The following is a 27,416-nucleotide window of genomic DNA, read 5'->3' as shown; positions in this document are numbered from 1 at the left end:
AAGAAATAAAGTAATAAATCTGTACAAATATATACAAGTGCTGTGGGGAGGGGAAAGAGGTGGGGGGGATGGGGAGGAGGAGAGGAAAAAGGGGGCTCAGTCTGGGAAGGCCTCCTGGAGGAGGTGAGCTCTCAGAAGGCCTTTGAAGGGAGGAAGAGAGCTAGTTTGGCAGATGTGTGGAGGGAGGGCATTCCAGGCCATGGGGAGGACTTGGGCCGGGGGTCGATGGCGGGACAGGAGGGAACGAGGTATAGAGAGGAGGTTAGCGGCAGAGGAGCGGAGGGTGTGGGCTGGGCTGTAGAAGGAGAGAAGGGAGGTGAGGTAAGAGGGGGCAAGGTGATGGAGAGCCTTGAAAGATGAATTTAAGTTGGGTGAACTCAGTCCCATGGGGCAGAGGGTGAAACTCCGATATTACCCGGGGACTGGCGGGGATGGGAAGCCTGGGATAAGAAGTCAGTCAATCTTATTTATTGAATGCCTACTGTGTGCAGAGTACTGTATTAAGTGCTTGGGAGAAAACCATGCAGCAACATAAGACACATTCCCTGCCAGCAGTGAGTTTGCAGTCTGGAGGGGGAGACAGATGCTAATATAAGTAAATTACAGATATGTTCTTAAGTGCTATGGGGCCAGGATGGGGGATGGGAAAAGGGAGCATGTCAGGGTGATGCAGAAGAAAAGAGAGACGATCAGGAGAGCTTAGGGCTTAGGGAAGGCCTCCTCTCTCAGGGTCGCAACTGGAGAGTTTCCAGTACTCTACCAGTCTCAGCTACAGGAGGGAGAGTCAAGCAGAGGCATACCCATTCCATTCCTAGCTTGGGCAGTGGCTAGTCAGTGGAAGGCAATCTGCTACAAGTCAAAACTCACCCGTGTTGGGCAGCAGCGCTATGGGAGAGAGTCGAGCGTGGAGACGCACGTTTACTGCGTGGAAGGAGGCAATGGTAAACCGTTTCTGTATTTTTACCAAGAAAACTCTCTGGATACACTGCCAGAACGATTGCAGATGGAGAGCGGGGCGCTCTTGGAGAGATGTGTCCGTGGTGTCGCTATGGGTTGGAAACGACCGGACGGCCTAAGACAAGGGAAGGCCTCTTGGAGGACATGTGCTGTCAATAAGGCTTTGAAATTGGGGGAGAGTAATTTTCTGTCTGATATGAACAGGGAGGATGTTCCAGGGCAGAGGTCGACCATGAGATAAATGAGATGGAGATATGATGAGAAAGTTGACATTATAAGAGCGAAGCGTTCGGGCCGGGTTGTAGTAGGAGAGCAGGGAGGAGAGGTAGAAGGGGGCAAGGTGATGGAGAGTTTTAAAGCCGATGGTAAGGGAAGGAGGATGATGATTGGGATCCGGCCTTCCTGCTGCTGGACATGCGCCGAGCTGTAAGCCGGGCTGCCGTCCAGGAGTGGTCTTAGGCGGCGACGTCTCCCCGATGGGGTCATCTGCTCCAGAGGCCCTGGAGCAGCGGGGCTCAGTCCTATAGTCAAAGGTATTTATTGAGCACCAAACCAGTGCAGAGCACTGCACTAGACACTTGGGAGAGTACCACCCAAAGCTTAGAATGGCGCTTGACACATAATAAGTTCTTAACAAATGCCATCATTGTTATCATCATTATTATTAACTGGAGCAGGACAGCGTTCACTAGCCAGGGAGCTGCTTTATTTTTTTATTTTCACAGTATTTGTCAAGTGCTTACTATCGTATTTATTGAGCGCTTACTGTGTGAGGAGCATTCTTTCATTCAATCGTATTCAATCCCGGCTCTGCCGATTGTCAGCTGTGTGACTTTGGACAAGTCACTTCACTTCTCTGGGCCTCAGTTACCTCATCTGTAAAATGGGGATTAAGACTGTGAGCCCCCTGTGGGACAATCTGATGACCTTATAACCTCCCCACTGCTTAGAACAGTGCTTTGCACATAGTAAGCACTTAATAAAAGCCATTATTAGTATTGTTATTAGTATTTATTGAGCATTTACTGTGTGCAGAGCTCCATAGTAAGCACTTGGGAAAGTACAATACAACAATATAACAGATGTTTTCCCTGCCCACAGTGAGCCAGGCTGTGTTCTAAGTGCAGGGATAGGTACAAAGTAATCAGGTTGGACACAGTCCCTGCCCCACATGGGGCTCACAGTCTTTTATCCCCATTTTCCAGTTGAGGGAGCTGAGAGCCAGGGAAACGAAATGACTTGCCCAGGGTCACACACAGTGGACAAGTGTTAGATCCAGGACTAGAAACCAGGCCTATGCTCTACCCATTAGGCGACACCGCTTTTCACCATTTGCGGTAGGCTGAGGGAAATGGGCAAAAAGTTATTCAGGAATTGCGGGGGCTGGAGGGCGACTGGGGGGGTAGTGAGAAGTGATCACGGGATGGGGACGGTGAGAAGCAGCATGGCCTAGTGGTTAGAGTACAGGCTTCAGCGTAAGAAAGATCTGGGTTCTAATCCTGACCCACCACTTTTGGGCAGTATGACCTTTGGGAAGTCACTTAATTTCTCTGTATCTAAGTTTCCTCAGGTGCAAAATGGGAATTGAGACTGTGAGCCCTATGTGGGACAGGGACCATGGCTAGCTATAATTCTATTTGTTCTGACGATTTTGACACCTGTCTACGTTTTGTTGTCCATCTCCGCCTTCTAGACTGTGAATCTGTTGTTGGGTGGGGACCGTCTCTATATGTTGCCGACTTGTACTTCTCAAGCACTTAGTACAGTGCTCTGGACACAGTAAGTGCTCGATAAATACGACTGACTGAATGTATGAATGTCCAACCCCATTATCTTGTATCTACCCCAGCTCTTGACAGTGCCTGGCACGTAGTAAGAGATTAACAAATAATAATAATAATGGCATTTATGAAGCACTTACTACGTGCAAAGCACTGTTCTAAGCACAGCGATAACAACAGAGACCCCCTTGGAGGATGATGAGACCTGAGAAGGGAGAGAAGGTACCAAGGGTCTGACACTTCGAGCGCTAACGGTTTGCCCCACGTCAGTCTCACGCCCTCGTCTCTCTTGGGTGGGTTCTCGCCAGGGCCCGGCGAGTACCGACGAAGACCACTGGCTTCTCATGAGCGGGATCGTTTTCCGTCCGAGGCGACGGCGGCCCCGTGCCCATGCCGGGGGAAGGCGGCCCCTGGGAGCCTCTCACTCCAGCCACCTGGTTTCTCGGGATTCAGCCTCGGTTGTTCAAAAACCTCCTCCTACGGTGGCTCGACCCCAGCAGGCTCTCTCTTCCTGGCAGAGCCGGGACCAGAATCCAGGTATACTGATTCCAAGGGAGAGCTGCTACTGTGTCAACTGTGGGCAGGGCCCAACAGCAGTCAGTCAATTGAATTTATTGAGCACTTACTTTGTACAGAGCACTGTAATAAGCTCTCGGGAGAGTGTGCTATAATAATAGATGGACACCTTCCCTGCCCGTAAAAAGCTTACAGTCTCGAGCAGGGAGTGGAAAAAATATATCAGAGAGGAAATGGCTAAGTCCCTGAATTCACAAATAATATATTAATGTACAAGTAGAAAGCGTACGCACATTCGTAAATGCGGAGGATAGGAGGGAAGAAGCAGCACGGCTTAGTGGATGGAGCACGGGCCTGGGTGTCGGAAGGACCTGAGCTAATCCCAGCCCTGTCGCTGGTCTGTGCAGTGCTTTGCACACAGTAAGCACTCAATAAATACAATTGAATGAATGAATGGTCTGCTGTGTGACCTCAGGCAAATCGTTTCACCTCACTGGGCCTCAATTACCTCATCTGTAAAGTGGGGATTAAGGCTGTGAGACAGGGACCGTGTCCAACCGGATCAGCTTGAATCTACCCCAGTGCTTTGGACCGCGCCTGGCACATAAGAAATACTGAAAGGAAAAAAAAAGTTACATCAGTTCTAAGGGTTGACCTGGTGGGAGTGTTGGGAATTAATCTGGGGAAGCTTCCTTTCTCTTCCTCCGGCTTTAAAAAAAAATGGTATTTATCGTGTTTACTATGTGCCAGGCACAGTTCTAAGCATTGGGGTAGATACAAGCTGTTCAGGTTGGACTTGGTCCCTATCCCACTTGGGGCTCCCAGTCTAAATCTCCATTTTATAGATGAGGTAACCAAAGTGAAGTGACTCACCCAAGATCTCACAGCAGACCAGTGGCAGAGGTGGGATTAGAACCTAGTTCCTTCTGACTTTCAGGCCTATGCTCTATCAACTAGGTGATGCAGCTTCTCTTCCTTCGCTACTCTTCCTCTGGCTTTTTAAAAAAATGGTATTTATCATGTTTACTATGTGCCAGGCACTGTTCTAAGCACTGGGGTAGATACAAGCTGTTCAGGTTGGACTTGGTTCCTGTCCCACTTGGGGCTCCCAGTCTAAATCTCCATTTTACAGATGAGATAACTAAAGTGAAGTGACTCACCCAAGATCTTACAGCAGACCAGTGGCAGAGGTGGGATTAGAACCCGATTCCTTCTGACTTTCAGGCCTATGCTCTATCCACTAGGTCATGCTGCTTCTCTTTCTTCCCTACTCTTCCGCTGTTTTTTTTGTTTCTTTTTTGTATATCTGTTAAGCGCATCCTTTGTGTCACGCACTGTTCTTGACCCTGGGGTAGATACAAGTTAATGAGACCTATTACAATCCCCATCCCACATGGGGCTCATGGTCTTAAGTTGAAGGGAGAACAGGTATCAAATCCCCATTTCACAGTTGAGGAAACTGAGGCCCTGAGAAGTTGTGACTTGCCCGAGGTCACCCAGCAGGCAAATGGCAGGGCAGGGGTTAGAACCCAGATAATAATAAGAATAATGATGGCATTTATTAAGCGCTTACTATGTGCAAAACACTGTTCTAAGCGCTAGGGTGGTTACAAGGTGATCAGGTCGTCCCACGGGGGGGGCTCACAGTCTTAATCCTCATTTGACAGATGAGGTAACTGAGGCCCAGAGAAGTGAAGTGACTTGCCCAATGTCACACAGCTGACAAGTGGCGGAGCAGGGATTTGAACCCATGACCTCTGACTCCAAAGCCCGGGCTCTTTCCACTGAGCCACGCTGCTTCTCCTCTGGCCAGATCCTCTGGCCCCCAGGCTTGTGCTTTATGCGCTAGACTATGCTGTTTCCCTCTCTTCTGTCCCCTTCCCTATTTATCTTTCCTTTTTCGTACTTTGTTCTCTTCCCTTCCTCCTGGTTTCCCCTTTTCTTCTCATTTTTCCCCTCCCCCTCAGTCTCTCTGGTTCACTCCTCTTTTGTTTCTCTCTGTCCTCCCCCTGTCCCCTCTCCCCCTGCCTTTTCTCTGTCTCTTCTAAGTTCCCAATATTTCTCTGGCCCAGAGAGGATTTTCAAATCCGTGGTTATTAGGCACACAAAAGCACCTGCCATTGTCAATTGCAAACCCCTACCACTGTTGTGTGGCCATCCAGTGGCCAATTCCACTTGCCGTTGGACAGTTCAGTCGATCATATTTATTGAGCGCCTACTGTGTGCAGAGCACTGCACTAACTGCTTGGGAGAGTACAGTGTAACAGAGTTGTAGACATGTTCCCAGACCACCTTGTGTCCTAGTGGTTGGAGCCCGGAGGCTGAGAGTCAGAAGGTTGTGGATTCTAATCCCAGGTCTGTCACCTGTGTGCTGTGTGACCTTGGACAAGTTACTTCACTTCTCTGTGCCTTGCTTACCTGTGGAGCTGTCTGCTCTGTGACCTTGGACAAGTCACTTCACTTCTCTGTGCCTCGCTTACCTCATCTCTAAAACGGGGAGGGAGACTGTGAGCCCCAGCCTATCGGTCTCGAGTCCGAACTGGATTTCAAATATGGGGCTTGGGCCAAATGACACCGGGAAGAGTGCTCTCGCCTTGACCTCCCTTGACATTTCACCAGGCCGGGGCCTGTCCTGAGTCTCTAACCCCAAAGCCCCGTGGGTATTGCTCTCAAGGGGAAAAAAAATCTCAAAAACATACATGGCCCGTCAGCTGGTTTGAAAGTGTGAGAGGTGAGCCTGTTCTGCCCCCTCCCCCCAGCCACCCACCCTTGTTACAGATTATCTGAGCTCTTTGATAGAGGTGTGTCGGGGGGGTGAGATCTGAAATTGCAGATGTAGGGGAGGTGTGACCTGTTAAGACTGTTTGCAGTGTGCGAGGGAAGCTCAAAAGCAGATCGGCAACATCCTGTTGTTTGCACCTGTGTCTGCCCCAGACCCTTGGGGAGCAGAGTGCAATCCCTTGCAGGGGCAGCAGATATAAGGAACAGGAGCAGCAACAGATACGCGCACCTCCTCTGTGGCACCTCGGCTCCATTTCTCCAACCCAGGAGATCTCTCTCCTGCAGCTGAGTCCTCTGCTCTCTCCATTTCCCCTTGGCTTCCTCCGGGGAGGTCTTGGGCCCTTCGCTCTCTCCAATTTGTCTGCTTTCTCCTCTCTTTTTCTCTGATCTTCTCTCTCTGTCTCTCTCTCTCTCCTTGGCTCTCATCTCTGCTGGTGGGCTCCTCTGTCCTCTCTGCTCCCCGAGCCCTTTGACCTTTTCATTTTCCTTACTTGTCCCTAGTGTCTTGTCCCTTTGTCCTTTCCTTTCTTGTCCCTCTGCCTTTCTTCCTGTCTCTGTGTCTCTCCCCGACCCTCTCATCGCTCTTGAGGGGGTCCTCGTCTTCCTCTCTCTGTTGCCAGAGCCCCCTCTCTTTTTTTCTTCTTCTTGGCATCTGGCTTCTCCCCCTCTGCCTGTCCCCCCAGAGCTCGAGTCTCTGGCCTCTGATCTCTCCGGGCGGCAGGCCCTCTGTCATCTTCTCTGCGTCTCTGGTCACTGAGCCCCGCCGTGCACGGCCCCGCCAGTCCCCCCCGGCCCGTCAGAGCCCTCTCGGATGCCATGGACTCGGTGACCGTTTATCACGGGAACATCAGCCGGGAGACGGGCGAGCGGCTCCTGCTCGCCACCGGCCTGGATGGCAGCTACTTGCTGCGGGACAGCGAGACCGTCCCGGGTGTCTACTGCCTCTGTGTGCTGTGAGTATGGGTAGGGGATCACTCTGGGACCGGCCCTCCCCGCCCCATCACTGGGGGGCACATGCGGCAGGTTGAGGGGATGCTCCTGTGAGCCGGCCCGGAGGAAGACGAGGTCCTCTTCCTCAGCCGTGTACCTCTTTCCTAGCGCTTACTACAGTGCTCGGTGAATAGTGACTGATTACCGTCACTGGAGAAGCAGCATGGTGTAGTGGATAGACCGCGAGCCTGGGAGTCGGAAGGTCTTGGATTCTAATCCTGGCTCTTCCGCTTGTCTGCTGGGCGACTTTGGGCAAGTCACTTAACTTCTCTGGGCCTCAGTTACCTCAACTGTAAAATGGGGATCGAGACCGAGCCCCACGTAAGGCAGGGACTGTGTCCAACCCGATTTATTTGTATCCACCTAATGCCTCGTACGGTGCCTGGCGCATAGTAGGCACTTAACAAATATCGTTATTATTGTTCATTCATTCATTCAATTGTATTTATTGAGCGCTTACTGTGTGCAGAGCACTGTACTAAGCACTTGGGAAGTACAAGTTGGCAACATATAGAGATGGTCTATTGTTATTATTATTATTAGTAGTAGTAGTAGTAGTAGTATTACTTTCCCTAATCCTAGGGTCGGAAATCTTTAAGACTGCCTGGGGAAGCAAAATGCACTGCCACAATGTCTGTGGGAAATGCACTGTTTCAGTAGCCATAAGGGTGAGTCTTCAGGAGCCAACTGCTAAAAGAATTGGCTTTTTCTCTCCTTTTACACACTCTCCCTCCCTCCTCTCTCTCCCTCCTCTCTCTCCCTCCTCTCTCTCCCTCCTCTCTCTCTCTCTCTCTCTCTCTCTCTCTCCATTCATTCAATCGTATTTATTGAGCACTTACTGTGTGCACAGCATTGTATTAAGCGTTTGGGAAGTACAAGTTGGCAACATATAGATACGGTCCCTACCCAACAATGGGCTTACAGTCTAGAAGAAGGAGACAGACAACAAAACAAAACATGTGAACAGGTGTCAGGTCGTCAGAACAAATAGAATTAAAGCTAAATGCACATCGTTAACAAAATAAATAGAATAGTAAATATGTAAAAGTAAAAGAAATAGAGTAATAAATCTGTACAAACATATATAAAAACACACTGTCTCTCTCTCTCTTGGGTTGGGAATCCAGAGGACTTGGGTTCTAATCCCAGCTCTGCCACTTGTCTGCTGTGTGACTTTAGGCAAGTCTCTTAACTTCTCTGTGCTTTAGCTACCTCATTTGTAAAATGGGGATTATGAGTGAGCCCCATATCGGGCATGGACTAGATCCAATCTGTCTGGATTATACCTACCCCAGTGCTCAGCATACAGTAAGTGCTTGAGCACAATTTTTTTTAAAGCTCTCAGCTTCAAACCCCCTCATGATCCAGTTGCTCTAATTAACCTTTCATTCATCTTTCTTGCCCCTCATTTAATTTCCTCTTCCAGCTGCTTATCCAAGGCAGATGTATCCCGAGGGCATAGGAATACTTATAAAGGCTCTGACCCCCATCTTTCCGATCCACTAGACCAACACCGACTTAAACCCTGCCGTTTCTCTCCCTCCAATTCATAGCAGATCTCGTAGAGGTTTGCTTGCTCGGGGAAATCTTGAGTACCTTAGAGTTTGCTATTTTTTTTGTGTGTGTGTTTTGGGGGACAAAATCTCTGTAAACTATGAATCAGGAAATCAGACTAACTGGGAAAGAAATTGGAGAGGTGTAAGCTTTTTATTAGCTAAAGGTGAGTTTAGAAGACTGCCCAAGGGAGATAAGCACTTGCAGATGTTGGATGCTTGAATGGGCCAGACCAATAAACAGACTTTATATATTAGGCAAGGTGAGAGATGGAAAGAAAAGGGGTCAAGAGTATTCGGCAAAGTCACTTGAAGGAAATGTCTTCAGCAAAATGGAGGTTCTTGATTTAAATCCATCGGTGAATGCGACTAGGATATTTCTCATCTGGCATACACCCTCGATAGGCTTCTGAGCTTCTTGGATGCAATTACCGATCACTGGAGACGTGTATTTGGTCTACAGGAATTCCAGTATGACTTAATCTTCTCATTTCAGAAAAGTTCACCAATGGGCTCTGGAAGATGACAACTTCCAGTAGAGCCGGGGAGAGGGTGATGGGGTGAATGAAGTGCAAATGGAGGGGCGAGTTGTGACGTTAAAAAGCCCAAGTTTGAAGGATTTAAAGTGCGAATACGCTTAAAATGGAGATCTGGGGACCATAAAGAAGCACCAGGGGCATGGGTCAGACTTGAACGCTTGCTGTGTGACCCAGTCCAAATCGCTTAACTTCTCTGTGCCTTCTACTTAAACCGTGAGCCCCGTGTGGGGCCGGGACTGTCCAACCTACTCAACTTGTACCCGCCCCAGAACTTAAGACAGTGTCCGACGCATAGTAAGTGCTTTGCAGATACCGAAAAAAGGCCGTGACAGATACAACTTGTCTTAAAGGATTATGAGCAATTTTCTTATACAGTTTCAGTGTTTCATGAGTTTTGTTTTGTTTTTCCTGCTATGCCCGCATGAGCTGGGCCCATCTGGCTCAGAGTATTAGGGAGGCTGGTTGCAGTTTGGGTTAGCTTTTGATATTTTTGGTTTGAAATGGTTTAGATAAAACCATTTCTCGACTGTGAGCCCGTTGTTGGGTAAGGACCGTCTCTGTATGTTGCCGATTAGTACTTCACAAACACTTAGTACAGTGCTCTGCACATAATAAGCGCTCACTAAATATGATTGAATGAATAAAACTTGTCGGGTAGGCAGTTCTCTGTCAAAAACCTTCATCCCTTCACCCTCCTTAGCAATTGAATTTCTCTTTGGGCCGGGAGTGTGTCTGTACTCTCCCAGGTGCTTAGTACAGTGCTGTGCACACAGTAAATGCTCACATACAGTCGACTGACTTGACTAAGAAGCTTTTCTTTTTCTTTTTTAACCAGAACAAACAAGTCGGAGCCGTGCCCAGTACACCGTAATAGCGGCGGGTTACGGCTCATCGGGTACACGACCGTAACCGGTTCCACAAACGGGCTGAGATCAAAAGTTCTCCGACTACTTGTGGTCTCTTTCTCAAATATTTAAGACCACAGTGACTTAGATAAAGCGTGCACTGAGGCCTGACTTGACACAGGTTCTGAAATACTCTTTGAGACTGTTTGGGATCAAATTGGAAATCGGGGTAGTGCTGTTTCGGCAGAACCTGGAAAGTTGCCAACTGCTATTAAATACCTTTTGAGTTTTAGGAGTGTAAAAAGTTCACTGTGCAACGTAGGCCGTAGGCGTTCGTGTCGGACTTCTTATTTTCGGTGAACACGATTATAGAAGCGAGGTCTTATCTGCAAGTCATCTCTCTTAAAACACTTCCTAAAATCTTGTTCCTTTGAATGAACTGAAAACAGCTGTGTAAGCTCGGCCTCTACATGGAAGTAAGGTGGAAACAACCGAGTTTAGTGGTGAGACGTATACGAATTCCTCCAGAATCTCATCGCTCGGTTCATTCGTTCCTTAGGCTGGCGCCTCAGAACCAGGTTTTCTCCAGTTATTCCAGATTCTGGACTCTCTTACAGTGTTGTGTCATCTCAAAAGACACAAGAGGAGTTTACTGTTAAAACTGTATTTTTTAAAAGCTCAAATTCACAAGTCCCAAGTGGATTTCACAGTATCAGAAACCCGGTTGTGTTCACGATCATCCGGTCTAAAGCTCCGTCCGTATAATGCGGAGGTCTGCGGCCAACTCGAATCTGACCTGTACAACAGTTTCTTACCGCACGTCACCGTATTTGGCTGTGCTCTGTCACAGACGTCTACCCGGAACAGTAGTGTGTGCAAAGCGTGTTAGGCTGGAAACGATGGACTTTTCACAAACGTGCTTAGATGACACAAGAGGATTGATGCGAACCGAACCATCATTCTTATTAAAATAAAAATTGGTAGCCAATGTACTTTACAAAGCTTAAAATCACTTTGGATCGATTGTTGGAGCCTGCTGAGGAACTCCCAATATTGTGAAGTTTGCCTAGGTTCTAGTCTATTGTATTTATACGAGTGGGAAGGGTCCAGGTGTGAGTTGTGAAAAGCTTCTAGGCTGGGGAACGGGAGCTTTGAGAAAACTTATGGACTCGACTCCTCCAGGTAGAAAACTTAATGTTTGGATGAAGCTGCTTGTGTGTGTGTGAGCGAGAGAGAGGGAATGACTAGCTTGTAAAGAAGGAGCGTGGCTCAGTAAAAAGAGCACAGGCTTGGGAGTCAGAGGTCATGGGTTCTAATTCCTGCTCGGCCACTTGTCAGCTGTGTGACTTTGGGCAAGTCACTTAACTTCTCTGTGCCTGTTTTACCTCATCTGTAAAATGGGGATAAGACTGTAAGCCCCATGTGGGACAACCTGATTACCTTGTATTCCCCCCTAGTGCTTAGAACAGTGCTTGACATATAGTAAGCACTTAACAAATGCCATTATTATTATTATTCTGCTTCCACATCTTTCTCCAATCTCCCAGGATTCTTCCTTGGACCTTCCCTCCAGTCTAGAAAAGTGTCTTGCCCCAGTCTTTATGAGAAAATAAGATTGACAAGAAAACCAACTTCAGTTTTGGAGGCATTCTCAAGTCCTCATTTTTGTTAGTGTGTGGAATCCCATGGCCTCTATGGCTTGTTGAGAGTCTTGCCTTGCTCTGCTGCTTCTGGTTTTATTATTTTGGTTGATTACGGTATTCAATTCATGGTGCTATGAAATCGGTCTTTGAGCTTGAGTTTGTCTTTTTTCTTTTTTCCACCTAGGTTATGTGGTCAAAAAAGGGTCAGCCTGTGCCTGGAAGAGTTTAGGGTGGGGGGAGGAAGCTGAAGTAAGAGTAAGTAGAAGTAAGAGTTTCCAATCAGGAGGTCAGTGAGAAGGACCCGGATGCGAGCCCGGTGGTGTGGATCAGGGCTGGGGAAGCTAGCTGATCTGTGGTACAGATAGCCACGCCATCGAGAGTGTGGGCTGGGGGAGAAAGGACCTGAGCTCAACATGCAGAGGAAGGTGGAAACGCAAACTGAGCAGAGTGGAAGGGGTGTATGTGTACAGGCGTAACAGGAGAAGGGTTGACATTTTTTTTTCCTCTGTGACTCCTGGTCGTGCAATAATTTCTACTTTAGATAAATTTGGTTGCAAGGAAGAAATACCCCTACCCCCTGCCCCTGATCCTACCTTCAAAGCTTTACTGAAGAGACATCTCTTCCATGAGGCCTTCCCAGACTAGGCCCCTACTTTCCTCTTCTCCCACTCTTTTCTGCAATGCCCTGACTTGCTCTCTTGGATCCTTCCGTTGCCCACCAATAACAGCACTTATGTACATATCTGTAATTTGTATTGATGTCCATCTCTCCCATTCTAGACCAGAAGCTCATAATGGGCAGAGAATATGTCTGTTGTTGTAATAATAACCTCCAACTACACCAGGAAGGTACCTGTATTTCTCTTTTCCTCTCTCTCTCTCTCTCTCTCTCTCTCTCTCTCCTTTCTTTCTTTCTCTCTTTCTCTCCCTCCTTTCTCTCTCTCCTTTCTTTCTTTCTTTCTTTCTCTCTTTCTCTCTTTCTCCCTTTCTCTCTCTCTCTCTCCCTCCCTCCCTCCCTCCCTCCCTTCTTTTTCTTTCTTTCTTTCTTTCTTTCTTTCTTTCTTTCTTTCTTTCTTTCTCTTTCTTTCTCTTTCTTTCTTTCTTTCTTTCTTTCTTTCTTTCTTTCTTTCTTTCTTTCTTTCTTTCTTTCTTTCTTTCTTTCTTTCCTTCCTTCCTTCCTTCCTTCCTTCCTTCCTTCCTTCCTTCCTTCCTTCCTTCCTTCCTTCCTTCCTTCCTTCCTTCCTTCCTTCCTTCCTTCCTTCCTTCCTTCCTTCTTTCTCTCCTCTCCCTCTCCCTCTCCCTCTCCTTCTCCCTCTCCTTCTCCCTCTCCCTCTCCTTTCCTCCAGAAAGGCTTGACGTAACGTAGGTTGAAGTGACTGAACTGCTTTGAGCCCTCCCGACCACTCTACTCCTGCATGCTGTGAGATGAAAGCAACAGGGCCTAGTGGATAGAGCGCAGGCCTGGGAGCCTGGTCATGGGTTCTAATCCCACCTCTGCCACTTGCCTGCTGTGTGACCTTGGGCAAGTCACAACTTCTCTATGCCTCAGTTACCTCATCTGTAAAATGGGGTTGGGAAACTGTGAGACAGGGACCGTGTCCAACCCCATTTGCTTGTATCCACCCCAGTATTTAGTGGAGTGCCTGGCAAATAGTAAGTGCCTAACAAATACCATAATAATTATTATTAATTATTATGAAAATCTGAGGGACATAGAAATAGTGACAGTCATTAACTGGTGAAGGTGTGCAAGTCTTTTAAAAAATTTTTAAAAATAATCCTCAGTTATGTCAGAACAAATTGGCAGCTGGATACTTAGAATTGACAGGGAGTGAAGATGTGATATTACTCACACCCAAACTCATCTGAATCGAGTTTCTCCTCCCTTGATAGCAAAGGCTCTGTGCATCATCTCGCTATCTCTCTCCCTCTTTTTCTCTCTCTCTTCCCCTCCTCCCCCTCAAAAATATGCAACTTGATTTCAGCCATCCTTTTGGTTCTGCCTTCCCCACTGCCCTTCTTATTGGATCTGTCCTCTTCCACTTGTATCAGATGTCTCTGTTAATTTGTAAAGAGAAGCCTGAGGAGGAGAAAATTCGGGCTTCAGGATGTACATACTTTTATTTTTCCCCGACTGAGTGTTCAGCTGAAAACTAATTCTACTAAAATATCCGGCAAGGCACGGGTGCTGCTTGATCTGACCAAAGGCAGGTCACGTGGTTTTTGGCCTGGGATGCTTTTTAGAGAAACCAGTCAGTCAGTGGTATTTATTGAGCGCTTACTGTGTGCAGACCACCGTACTGAGCACTTGGAAGAGTGCAATATAACCGACACACTCCCTGCCCGCAGCAAGTTTAATGGACTATTAGAACTTGGGATGTGTATGGGACACTGTGGACGGGGCCACCGTCCTTCCTGTCTCACAGGCCCGTAACCTTGGTGTTATCCTTGATTTCCCTCTCTCATTCAACCCACATTTTCAATCCATCACCAAATCCTGTCAGTCCCACCTCCACAGCATTGCTAAAATCCACTCTTTCCTCCCCATCCAAACTGCTACCCTGTTAATACAAATCACCCATCCTATCCCTCCTGGATTACTGCATCAGCCTCCTTGCTGACCTCCCAGCCTCCTTTCTCTTCCCCCACTCTAGTCCATACTTCGCTCTGCTGTCCGGATCGTTTTTCTACAAAAGCATTGAGGGCGTGTCCCCCTGTTCCTCAAACTCCAGTGGCCGCCCATCCACCTTCGCATCAAATAAAAACACCTCACCATTGGCCTTAAAGCATTCCGCCACCTTGCCCCTTCTCGCCTCACCTTCTAATCCCCTTCTCTAACCCAGGCCAAACACTGCACACGCACTCCTCTATATTCCTAACCTTTTCACTGTGCCTCGATCTCGCCGCCAATCCCTTGGCCGTGTCCTGTGTCTGGTCTGAAACGCCCTCTCTTTTCAAAACAGACAGACGATTGCTCTTCTCCACCCCTGGCCCCCGCTCCCACCTTCAAAACTTTATTGAAGACACATATCCTTCCTGAGGCCTTCCCAGGCCAAGCCCCTACTTTCCTCTTCTCCCATTCCCTTCTGCAATGCCTTGACTTGCTCTCGTGGATCTCCCCGCTCCCCCTTACCCCCCCATGACAGAACTTTGTTCATATCTGTGATTTATTTGTATTGATGTCCATCTCTCTCATTCTAGACCGTAAGCTAACTGTGGTCAGGGAATGTGTCTTTTGCTGTAATAATGGTATTTGTTAAGTGCTTACCATGTGCCAAGCCCTGTTCTAAGTGCTGGGATAGATACAGGCTGATCAGGTCGTCCCATGTGGGGCTCACTGTTTTAATCCCCATTTTTCAGATGAGGTCACTGAGGCCCCGAGAAGTTAGGTGGCCTGCTCGAGGTCACACAGCAGACAAGTGGCAGAGCCGGGACTCCTAAGCGCTTAGTACATTGCCCTGCACGCAGAAAGTGCTCAGTAAATACAACTGAATGAACGAATGGGACAAGGATCGTCTAGCATAATTGTTCTCTGGAACTCGGTGACCGATGGAGATGTCAGAAGGTGCAGGATGTGGGTTGTAATCCCTGCTCATCCATCTGCATGACCTCAGGCAAATTGCTTAATTTTCTGGGCCTCATTTTCCCTGCCTCTAAAAATGAGGCTTAAATACCCGTTCTACTTTATACTCGGACTTCCAGCCCCACGTGCCACAGGTCCTATGAACTTAGTTTAACTTGGGCCTAGCCTGGAGCAGAATCCAGTGCCTGACACAAGTGCTTAAATTCCAGTATTACCCCCTTCTCTGAACACTCCCCCCCCACCCCCCAAGGCAACTGCTGTACTCCACCTTGCTTCCCATCGTATTACTGGGGATGACACAATGAACATCCCCGCTTTAATGTTCTTTGTTTTCAGCCGATTTACCTTATTACTATTTGCTCCCCCATCCTCATACTACCCCAAGCGTAAACCAGAATCTTGACCGTGAAAAAAGGCTAGGAGAAAGGTCATCAGTTCGTAGGTCGTCGGCTAAAGTTTGAGTGTAAGCCTTGGTTTAACAGACTGCGTACCTCCTTTGAACCGTCACGTGGCTTAATGTCAGCAAGTAGCAGATGTTCTGAGTGTATTCAGTTAGGGTATGTGCCTCCTGTGTTTGATGGTTTTTATTGATTTTCTATGGTAGATGTTGAGCTCTTGACTCTATTCCAGGCACTTTTCTAAGCACTGGGGTAGACACGTGATAATCAGGTTGGACATGGTCCGTGTCCAATGTGGGGCTCGGAGACCTAATCCCTGTGTTACAGGTGAGGTAACTGAGTCACAGAGAAGTTCGGTGATTTCCCCGATATCACACAGCAGGCAAGCGGCGGAGCTGGGATAGAAACCCGACTGTTCTGACTCTCAGGCCGTACTGTATCGCTAGGCCATGCTGCTTTTCATTCATTCATTCAATCGCATTTATTGAGCGCTTACTGTGTGCAGTGCACTGTACTAAGCGCTTAGGAGAGTATAGCACAGCCAAGTTGGTAGACATGCTCTTACATGTCACCTAATGCTGTTAATTACTTTAGTAAAACCTATCGATTTTAGCCACTTGTGGTCACCCTAATAGGGTGGTTAATACACAAGGGCATATCACACTTTGCCTCTTTGATCTTACCTTCGTCTTATCCCTGTGAGACAGGGAGGGAAAAACCTTGCTAGAGGAAGAATACAGGCCAGGAAGAGACATTGAGATCACGGATGAATTTGAATTACCCAGGTTGCATAGATCAAACCCCCCTTGGTCGGTTAACTCAGCTTCTCAGAAGTAAACCGGACAGCTGATTCACCTTGGAAACGGCACTAGTCACTCACAGAATTGAGTGGGCGGGGGGGGTGGGGTGGAGCGTGACAACAAACTTATTGAACACATTAATAAACTTTTTTTCTGAACCACTGAAATTGGATAGTTCAAAGATGGAACGAGGCAAGAATTTTTGAAGTGGTAATTAGTTCCTGCTGTTCACCAGAAAACAATAAGATCAGATTGGTTAGGAAGCTATCTCAAACAGCACAATGTATTTTGATGGAACAGAATTGCCGAAAGGGTCCATTCATTGTCCTCCCTAATAGGGGACCGTGTAAAGAAGTAGCTTAAGTACCCTTTCGGTCTCACAGCGGCCGAGAATTTAAATGAAGCATTTTGAGCTCAGCTGTACAATGCAGACTTAGCATTCCTAATTCATTCAATTCGTTCAGTCATATTTGAGTGCTTACTGTGTGCAGAGCGCTGTCACTCCATTTGATTTATTGAGCACTTGCTGTCTGCAAAGCACTGTACTGAGCACTTGGGAGAGTATAATAAAATAACATATTCCCCGCCCCCCAACGTGTCCTTGGCTCGAGATCAGTTTTGTTCCTTGTTCCCAGTGAGACGTAATTTTAGCGTTGTTTGGCTCTCGTCATTGGCGACGGAGACGGTACGGAACGAAAACCGATTGCGGACATCAATCCAAAGAAATGTAATTTGAACCCTGGATTCCTGAAGTATATCAGAGCAAACTCTAAAAGCATTTAGAGTCGGGTTTCTAGAACGAGGCCTGATGTGAGAACGGATAACTAAATTTGACTTCTTCCCTGACCACGTCATAGTAATAGAGATACTAGAAGTCTTCATTAGCCGTCAATCCGTATTTACTGGACGAAAAGCAACAAACAAGTGAGGATTGCAATTACCGTAGCTGGAGAATACTTCCTGTCTGAAATGTCCCTTTGCGCGTTATGTGGCATGACGTTTAGGAATACCTTCAGGATTCTGTCAAGCAATGAGACTTAATCTCTGGTCTCCCAACTCTTTGAATGATAGATTGACTCTTCTCTAGAGGATGACCGAGTGCTCCATTTTGGGTCTACACTCATCCCGTATCAATGCGGGAATTCCCATCCAAAGAGCACTTCCTCCGCAACGGGAAGATGGAAAAACAGCCCACTGGTGTCCTGTCTCCAAGTGTCGGGGGCCAGATCCATCATAACTTGGGTCCCGGTGTGTGTGATACGTGGATTCTAACTCGAGCACCGAGTAGAATGTGTTTAAAACCTTTAACGCATCTTTTTTTTTTTCTTCAAAGGTTTCAAGGCTACGTTTATACCTACCGAGTGTCGAAGACGGAAACGGGTTCGTGGAGTGCCGAGGTATACCTTGATGATTTTTTTCATGTGGGCTTTTTGGGATGTAGCGGAGGAAGGGTAGCTTTGTTGAAATAATGGTCGGGGCCGTGTGGTCTGGATAGGCGGAAAGCATCCGTTTCGATTGGGAGGGCGGTGGGGTGGGGAAAGGAGAAGACCAGACCGGTCGGACTCCAAACGAGATGTGAATCAGTTGGGAACCCGGTAAATGACATCAAATTTTTTTTAGGCAGAACTCTAGCTTGTGCAAGTATTAGAAACACTGGAGATATGCAAAATGTGTCCATTTCTGAAGGGCATAATCAGAAATCTAAGTCCAATCAGACCGATTCTAAGCATCGCTGTCGCAGCTTGACATTCCAGAATGACAGACGATAGCTATTCGCAAAAGTTCACTGCTTTTGCTGAAGACCCAAACCGAACACGTACGCCTCACCGCCTCTGACGTGACGCTCGCCGCCACAGATGAGACAAGTCGGAGTAGGCCGGCGATGCCGTTGGCTTCTTGTAGTTGAGAAAGTGACTCTCGGTCGACCTCCGTAGCACCATCTCTCTCGCTAAAATAGTTGTGAGAAACACCTTTGCCTCCTGCAAAGATCCACCCCATACAGAATGGAGGTGGTACGTTCTCGTGATCTACCCTCCTCGTCAGGTCCCGGCCTTCCTCCCCACTTTGAATCCTTGAGGAGGCTGACAGATAACCTAGTTCTCAACCCCAGCTGCTCTAAGCTCCTTGTGGGCTGCAGATATCTGTTTATCATCATATCGTACTCTCCCCAGTGCTTAGTACAGGTCTCTGCGCACGGTAAGTGCTCAGTAAATGCGATTCATAAAGGAAGGTACCATTCATTCAGTTTCTACCTTACCGTTCAACTCTTTCTTCTGCTTTCCCTAAGATCGAGGAAAAGCAGCGTGGCTCGGTGGAAAGAGCCCGGGCTTGGGAGTCAGAGGTCTTGGGTTCGAATCCCGCCTCTGCCGCTTGTCAGCAGAGTGACTCCGGGCAAGTCACTTCACTTCTCTATGCCTCGGTTACCTCACCTGGAAAATGGGGATTTAAGACCGCGAGCCCATGTGGAACAACCTCATGACCTCGTAACCACCCCAGCCCTTAGAAGAGTGCTTGGCACATAGTAAGTGCTTAACAAATACCATCATCATTATTATTATTATCCACAGTATCCATTCTCACCTCCCATGAGTATCTTTAGCCCACCTCTCTGAATCTTTCATTGAGACCCTGCCTAGATATTATAATGTTATTCTCAGAGGTCAGCTGAGGTTTGGCTAAACTGGGGAAGGATCACCTCAGTCCCTCTGCGGTACTGTAGATTAAAAGGGAAATCTAACACTTGGCAGAAACAATTTCATCATCCTGTGGGAGTTCTTCCAAGGGGTGGGAGACCACTAGAACGAAAGGGGACTCATAAGTACGCAGTTTACTCAATGTCTCATCAAGCTTCCGTGGCTTGTAAAACAGTCACCGGATAAGAGGAGGAGTCGTGTCGTGGCTAGAAGATGATTGAGATGGGTGAGGGTCGGAGCCCATCTTCTCAGGATGGGTAATCGGAAGGGTCCACTGGGGATGGGGAGGAGAACCGTCTCTTTGAAAGTTAGATCCTCCAGTCTGGAAAGAGCATGCTGCGGAAGGGTCGGTTTTGGGCGGCAGCCTCGGGGCTAATGTACTCTCCCGAGCGCTCGATACGCTTCTGTACGCAAAGTAATCAGACCGAGGACACTGAGGTGTTAGTGATCAATCAATCAATCGTATTGAGTGCTTACTGTGTGCAGAGCACTGTACTAAGCGCTTGGGAAGTACAAGTTGGCAACATATAGAGACAGTCCCTATCCAACAGTGGGCTCACAGTCTAGAAGGGGGAGACAGAAAACAAAACCAAACATATTAACAAAATAAAATAAATAGAATAGATATGTACAATTCAAATAGAGTAATAAATATGTACCAACACATACATATATACAGGTGCTGTGGGGAAGGGAAGGAGGTAAGATGGGGGGATGGATAGGGGGACGAGGGGGAGAGGAAGGAGGGGGCTCAGTCTGGGAAGGCCTCCTGGAGGAGGTGAGCTCTCAGTAGGGCCTTGAAGGGAGGAAGAGAGCTAGCTTGGCAGATGTGGGGAGGGAGGGAATTCCAGGCCAGGGGGATGACGTGGGCCGGGGGTCGACGGCGGGACAGGTAAGAAAAAGGCATGGTGAGGAGATTAGCGGCAGAGGAGCGGAGGGTGCGGGCTGGGCTGTAGGAGGAGAGAAGGGAGGTGAGGTAGGAGGGGGCGAGGTGATGGACAGCCTTGAAGCCAAGGGTGAGGTGTTTCTGCCTTATGCGCAGATTGATTGGTAGCCACTGGAGATTTTTGAGGAGGGGAGTAACATGCCCAGAGCGTTTCTGGACAAACACAATCCGGGCAGCGGCATGAAGTATGGATGTGAAGTACTTATGTGACACTGAGATGTTACTAATGTGAACCGTCACCTGTGTGAGGGAGCGGGTGTAAACCATAAGAGGATTTCAAAGCCGGAAAGAGTAGCCAGAAAAGTGGTAGAGGACAGATGCTTCAGTCTATCTGTTTACTCTGGAACTGAAATGGTAGTTGGTCAGTGAACTGAATTGAGTGCTTACTGTGTGTAGAGCACTGTACTAGGCGCTTGGAAGAGTACAAAATAAGACACATTCCCTGCCCATAACAAGCTTACGGCCTAGAGGACTGTACTAAGCATGTTGGGGAGGACAACAACATGCCCTTGAGGAACTTTGAATCTAGCAATGGAGACTGGTGCTAAAAAGGTGAGGAGAAACAGTTTGAAGATAAACATGTAAGAGATAAGGATTGGGAGTGGAGTACCTACAGCTGTAGCTGGAGCATTTTGAAGTGTGAGACTCTTCTCGAAAGTCCTAGAGAAATGTGACTTTTTGAAGATCCTTTAATAAGGTACCAGCAGCGGTCTGCCCCGGTAGGAGGGAAGAGTCAAGCTGGAGAGGGGGGGAAAGTGAAGGGAAACGGGGTGAGAATCCCTACAATCCCAAACTGGCACTTGATTGACTATATAGTAAGCAAGGGTTGGGGAGGAGCAGAGGCCTGGATAAGAAGGATGCAGGCGGCAGAGCGAAGTAGGGACTGGATCTGAGGAGGACCGGCCGGGCGGCGATGAGCACTTGCACCCTGGCTGTGGGGCGAGGAAGGAGTGCCTTCTGGGAGATAGCGGAGAGAGGGAACCGGTAGGACGCGGGGCTAGAGGGTTCGAGGAGATCCTCGAGGCTGTGGTTCCCAGGATGGTGGCGTTGTCTACGGAGACTAGGCGAGCGGTGGAGGTGACTTAAGGCTGGAACCGGGCGGTGAGCCGTGGGCGGAGCGACGGAGACGCGAGTGGGCCGAATCCACCGGAGAGGGAGGAGTCGAGGGCGCGGATTCGTGCCCGCAAGGGAAACCTGGATGCGGGAATCCAGCTGTAGCGTGACAGCCTGAGAGGAGTGGAGGGCATTGAGCTATCGAAGGCCCTGGGGAGGTCGCGTGCGGCTCGTGGTCAGCATGGCTCTGCAGCTTCGCCAAAATGAAAAATAGCACCGTGGCCGAGGATGCGATGTAGCTTGTGGGTGAGTGAGGCGGAGTGGAGGAGGGAGATGAGCGGGCGGAAGGCCAGCAGGACCACCCGCGTGGAGATGTTAAGGCCCCGAGAACCAAGGGAGGGATGAGGAAGCCGAGGTATCTGAACCGGAGGTGTCCCTAGGTGACGGTGACCTTCTCTTGTTCCAAACCCTACGTTCAATCTCTCCACGGAACCCTTCGGTGGCGGTTGTTCCGTAAAACTGTCACCATCTGCAGCTTCCTTGCTCTCATTCGTTCGTTCCATCTTATTTATTGAGCGCTTACTGTGTGCAGAGCACTGGACTGAGCGCTTGGGAAGTACAAGTTGGCAACATATAGAGACGGTCCGTACCCAACAACGGGCTCACGGTCTAGAAGGGGGAGACGGGCAACAGAACAAGTAGACGGGTGTCTATCCCATCAGAATAGATGGACTCAGTGAAAAGAGCCCGGGCTTGGGAGTCAGAGGTCACGGGTTCGAATTCCAGCTCCATCACTGGGTGGAGCAGAGGGAGGGACTCGGGGTGATGGGAAGGGGAGTGGGGAGACTAAGTCAACCTCCCCTATTGTATTTTGCCGGTCGGTTCAAGCACCTTCTGTACGGTAAGCACTCGAATATCACCGCTTCTACCGGGGCCTCCCGTGAGCCGCACGTCTCAGAGGGTGACCGTTCTGCCCGTTTTCGAGGCTCCTCTGAAATTCTTCCTCCTCCAAGAAATCTTCCTCACATTGTGTCAACCCAGTAACCGGTCTCTCCCTGCCGACTCGCAGTCGAGTCCTAGGGCGTGTGAGTGTGTGTGCGTGTGTAGGAAAGAGATGCATCGCCATAGGACTTTGGTACTTTCTCTTACCCTTTATCACATCCTCTTTCCCGTAATATGTCAGTGTTGGCCTTCTCCGTTAGGTAATAAGGTAATTATTAGGTGATAATCCCCTCGGGCAACAGCCAGATCTACTCTACAGTGCTCCCACATATACTTAATGCTGCGTTCAGTGTTTTTGTTCATTTTTTTTCCCAATCCAACCATGTTCCATAGAGAGTTTTACAGTCGACCGTGTGTTAGCAAGCCTTAAAAATCGAGGGTTAGGTATTTGATCTGGAAGTAAGTCTCAGAGCATCTACTGGATTCAAAGCACTGTTTTCTCCCCTCTTCAGTCTATACTACACACTGCGGAGCAATATCTCTTCAAAGCATTGCCGGCACGCATACCCTGGGAATGCCGCACATCTCCCTCAGCTTGGAGAGAAGTCCCTCGACACAGGTTTTGGGGCTGGTGGTGAGATTACTTCATCTCACTTATTGAGAGCGTCTCCTTGCTTCTTCGATATTCCCAGATACACCTTAATTGTCCAATGCTCTTGACTATCCTGCCTCTATGCCTCCGCCTCCCTCCTCTCTCTCTCTCTCTCTCTCTCTCTCTCTGCCTCCCTCCTCTGTCTTTGTCTCTCTCTCTCTCTCTCCATCCATCTTCTCTATCTCTGTCTTGGCCTCTCTCTCTCTCTCTCTGCCTCGGCCTCCCTCCTCCTCCCCCCCACCTCTCGTAGCTTCCCTCCTCTATCTCTCTCTTCTTCCCTCCTGTCTCTGTTGCTGCCTCCCTCCTCTTCATCTCTCTCTCTCTCTCTCTCTCTCTCTTCCCCCCCTCCTCCCCCTCCTCCCCCCATCTCAGCCTCCTCTCTCTGACTCAGCCTCAGTCCTCTCTCTCTCTTTCTTCTCTGTTTTTCTTCCTCGGCCTCCCTCCCTCCTCTCTGTCTCACTTGCTCTCCCTATCCTCTCACTCATAATCTCCCTCTCTCCTCTGTCTCTCTCACTCATTCTCACTCTCTCTTCTCTGTTTAACTCGATCTCCTTTCCTCCTCTGTTTCACTCTTTCTGTCTCTCTTCTCTCTCTGTCTCTCTCCCTCCTCTCTCTCTCTCTCTCTCTCTCTCTCTCTCCCTCTCTCCCCTTCTCCATCCTCTCTCTCTGCCTTGGCCTCCTCGCTCTCTCTCTCTCTGTCTTGGCCTCCCTCCTCCTCCCCCCACCTCTTGTAGCTTCCCTCCTCTATCTCTCTCTTCTTCCCTTATCTCTCTGTCTCTGCCTCCCTCGTCTTCATCTCTCTCTCTCTCTCTCTCTCTTCCCCCCCCTCCCCCCCCCGCCTAGGCCTCCTCTCTGTGACTCAGCCTCAGTCCTCTCTCTCTGTCTCTTCTCTGTTCTTCTTCCTCGGCCTCCCTCCCTTCTCTCTGTCTCACTTGCTTTCCCTCTCCTCTCACTCATACTCTCCCTCTCCTCTGTCTCTCTCACTCATTCTCACTCTCTCCTCTCTGTTTTACTCGATCTCCTTTCCTCCTCTCTGTTTCACTCTTTCTGTCTCTCTTCTCTCTCTGTCTCTCTCCCTCCTCTCTCTCTCCTCTCTCTCCATCCTCTCTATCTCCTCTGTCTCCATCCTCTCTCTCTCTGCCTTGGCCTCCTCTGTCTGTCTCTGCCTCCCTCCTCTTCATCTGTCTCTCTGTCTCTCTCTCTGTCTCTCTGTCTCTCTCTGTCTCTCCCCCCCCCCCCCCCCCCCCCCGTCTCGGCCTCCTCTCTCTGACTCAGCTTCAGTCCTCTCTGTCTCTTCTTTGTTCTTCTTCCTCGCACTCCCTCCCTCCCTCCTGTCTGTCTCACTTGCTCTCCCTCATACTCTCCCTCTCTCTCTCCTCTGTCTCTCTCACTCATTCTCACTCTCTCCTCTCTGTTTTACTCGATCTCCTTTCCTCCTCTGTTTCACTCTTTCTGTCCCTCTTCTCTCTCTCACCCTCCCTCCTCTCTCTCTAAGCAGCATCTCTTTATCTCTCTCTCCTCGTCTCTCAGCCTCCCTCATTTCTCTCTGCCTCCTCCTTCCTCTCTGTTGTTCACTCTCCCTCTCCCCTCTTCATATCGCTCTCTCTCCATCTCTCCTCTATGTCTCTCTCTTTGCTTTGTCTCTTGCTCCTCTCTCTCTTGGTTTCTCCCTCTTCTCTGTCTTGCTCACTCTCCTTTCCTCTTCCCTGTCTCACTCTCTCTCCTCTCTTTGTCTCTCTCTCACTCCCTCTTCTTCTCTCTGCCTTGGCTTCTCTCTCTCTGTCTGTCTTGGCTCCTCTTTCATCCTCTGTCCTCTCTCTTCCTCTGTCTCAGCCTCCCTCATCTGTTTCTCTGTCTCCTCCCTCCTCTCTCTCTCTCTCTCACTTGGTCTCCCTCTCTCCATCTGTCCTCTCTCTGTCTCTCCCTCTCCCTCCATCCTCCCCTTCTCTCTGTCTTGGATTCTCTCTCTTCCCCCATCCCCCCCATCGGCATTTGTCTCTGTCTCGGCTTTTCTCTTTCTGTTTGTCTCTCTCCTCTCTTCCTCTCTCAGGCTCCCTCATCTCCCTCTCTGCCTCCTCCCTCCTCTCTGTCCCTCTCACTTGCTCTCCCTCTTCCTCTGTTCATCTCACTTTCTCTCCATCTCTCCTCTCTCTGTCTCTCTCCCTCCTCTCTCTTTCGCTCCTACCTCTCTCTGTCTGTCCCTCCCTCTTCTCTGTGTTTCTCCCTTCCCCCTCTCTATTGCTTGCTCTCTCCTTCCCTCCTCTCTCTCTCTCTCTCTCTCTCTCTCTCTCTCTCTCTCTCTCTCTCTCTCTATCTCTCCCTCTCTCCTCTCTCTGTCTCTGTGGCACTCTGTCTCTCTCTCCTCTCCCTGTTTCTGGCCCTCTGCGTCTCTGTCTCTCACCATCTCCCTCCTCTCCCCCATCCTTTGGCCTCCCTGTCTCGCTTGCTCCGTCTCACCTTTAAGTCTCCCTTGCTTGCCGGCTCTCTCTACGTCTCTCTGTCTCTGGTCTTAGACAAGCTCTTCCTTTGCTTCCCACCCTCAATCAGTGGGAGACCCTCAAGTCTCAGGCCCCATCTTCCAGCCCTTGGGGATGCGCTCCGCTCCCCCAGAATCAACTACCACCTTTACATCCGCGATTCTCCACCGCACCCACCCCACGATCTCTCTTTCTCGGCAGTCTCACGTTTTCTCCCGTCTTGGATACGTGTCTTCCTGACCGGCATCCAACGTGACGTCACGTGGGATGACCCGGTCACCTTGTATCCCCCCAGCACTTAGAAGAGTGCGTCACACTTAGTAAGGGCTTAACAAACACCATCGTTATTCTTATGAAGTGCCGGAGAAGCCACACAAATACTGATACGAATTTCACAGGCAACGCGTGGCCCTGGAGTCGAGTGGGGTCATTGGGAAAAGGTGAAATCACCGGACGCCGGGGCAACCTCGAAGACGACCGCAGGAGATCGTGGAAGTAAAATGGGAAAGGGGCGGTGTATCAGACTTCAAAAGCAGATCAAGGTGTCAAAGTTATCAGGAACGCTGAAATAGAAGTCGAAAGTGGAGGAAAGTGTAAAGCAACCGCTGAAACTCAGTCCCAGCGGGGAAAGGTTTCAGTCCGGGCCTACCCTCGGCGACGGATGTGTAGGAAAGACGGTCGCGAGTGTGAACGGTTGATGGGAACTGGGGACGAAGCCCATTAAGCAGAGTTTCTGTTTCGTTTTTAGACAGCTCCCGGAGTCCATAAGAGATTTTTCCGCAAAATAAAGAATCTGATAACGGCGTTTCAGAAACCGGACCAAGGCATCGTAATTCCGCTGCAGTATCCCGTAGAGACGACGTCAGCCGCGAGAGACGGGGCAGGGGTTTCGCCGTATTAACGGGTGGGGAAGACTGAACTCGATCTGTGTGCGCGAGCGGAAAATAAAGTGCTATAGAAAGAAAAACACACACACACACACACACACACACACACACTCATACCCCCATTTCCTTTCAGACTCCAGACGGAAGGATCTTCTCGCCGCCGTGGCGGCGCCCCAAAGAGCTGGCTGGATCATCAAGGGCTCTGTTGGTCTAGGTACACCGTGATGGTGGTGGAGATGGGAGAACTCCATGGGTGAACCGTGGGCAGGGGCAAAGAGAAGCTTGCTGAGAGACCATCATCGCCAAGGGAGGAGGGGACCGGGCGGGGTGGTGGAGGAGGGTGAAGTATAAGGGCACAAGTTCAAATACCCCCTTTTCCCTTTGAAAAACCATCCGCAAGGGGTGTTGGGTGAGGTACATGGGTGGAGAGGGGTGAAGGCAAGCGCCCGGAACAGGCATCATCTTCAACACACATTGGGGGAGGGAGAGAGTTGATTAGACCTGAACAAGGGAGGAGGAATGAAATAAGATGAAGGGAAATGAATGTTTTTGGATCAAATAATCATCATAAAATCATAATGAAAAAGCAGAATGCCAAAATGGGAAGGGGAAAGGGCAGAGGGGGAAACAAGGAAAAAGGGGAGGGTGGGGGAAATGGAGGGGGAGTGGGGGTGGGCAGAAGAGGGGATGGGAAAAGGTTTGGGAGGCTGGGAGGGATGAGGTTCAGGGGGGTAGGAGAAGTAAGGGATGTGGGGGCTGGTGGGTTTAGTGGGGCTGTGGAGGTTGGGGGGCTGGGAGGATTGGGGTGGTTAGAGGGGGCTAGGGGGCTTGGGGTGCTAAGAAGGGGAGGGGGTGGGGGCTTGGAGGGAGGCTGGAGGGAGTTGGTGGTTGGGGTTTGGGGGCCTGGGGGGTTTGGGGGGAGGCTGAAGGCTGTGGAGTGGGGGGTTAGGACAGGTCGGGGGTAGGAGGGGGCTAGGAGGGGTGAGAGGGTTTGGGGGGAGAGGGTGCTTGGGAGGTTGAAGGGGGTTGGGAGGCAGGGGGGCTGAGGGTTTGTGGGGCAAGAAGAAGTGGGGGGTTTGGGTGGCTGGCAAGTCTGGGGAGGCTGAGAGAGTAGGGAGCCAGGAGGGGAGAGAGAGTTCTGGGGAACTGAGGGGTTTTTGGGGGGGTCTAGGTGGGGTGGGGGGCTGGGGGGGTGCTGAGAAAGTGGGGGTGGGTGGAGGTTTGAGAGGGAAGGGGGTTTGGGGAGCTAGCGGTCTCGGGGGTTGAGGGGTGGGGGGGCAAAAAGGGGTGAGGGGGGTTTGGAGGGCTGGGAGGCTTTAGGGGTGTGGGGGGGGCTGATGGTGCGAGGGGGCTTGGGGGCTGAGGGGTAAGAGGAGTGGG

At 49.6% G+C, this 27,416-nt stretch overlaps 1 protein-coding gene and 1 non-coding gene across 3 annotated transcripts; both read left to right on the top strand.

Moving 5' to 3' along the window:
* The first annotated feature begins 719 nt into the window (after positions 1 to 719).
* Positions 720 to 857, top strand: LOC119930340. The gene has a single exon (XR_005451817.1). It is a non-coding gene; the product is annotated as a small nucleolar RNA SNORA7 (small nucleolar RNA).
* Positions 858 to 6,851: 5,994 nt separating this feature from the next.
* SH2D1A (SH2 domain containing 1A) lies at positions 6,852 to 26,192 on the top strand. 2 transcript variants are annotated; one of them, XM_038748438.1, is made up of 4 exons: positions 6,852 to 6,988; positions 17,720 to 17,783; positions 25,898 to 26,053; positions 26,170 to 26,192. In XM_038748438.1, the coding sequence occupies exons 1-3, from the start codon at positions 6,852 to 6,854 to the stop codon at positions 26,048 to 26,050; spliced, it is 354 nt and encodes a 117-aa protein (XP_038604366.1). In that variant the 3' UTR covers positions 26,051 to 26,053; positions 26,170 to 26,192. The 2 variants fall into 2 exon arrangements, with proteins under 2 accessions (XP_038604366.1, XP_038604365.1); XM_038748437.1 differs by lacking the exon at positions 26,170 to 26,192 and having other exon boundaries at positions 25,898 to 26,105.
* The last annotated feature ends 1,224 nt before the right edge of the window (positions 26,193 to 27,416 follow it).

Source organism: Tachyglossus aculeatus, chromosome 6, assembly GCF_015852505.1.
Source record: "Tachyglossus aculeatus isolate mTacAcu1 chromosome 6, mTacAcu1.pri, whole genome shotgun sequence".
NCBI classification, from domain to species: Eukaryota; Metazoa; Chordata; class Mammalia; order Monotremata; family Tachyglossidae; genus Tachyglossus; species Tachyglossus aculeatus.
Note: the sequence above shows the minus strand (reverse complement) of the source record. Positions and strands in the feature narration are given on the sequence as shown.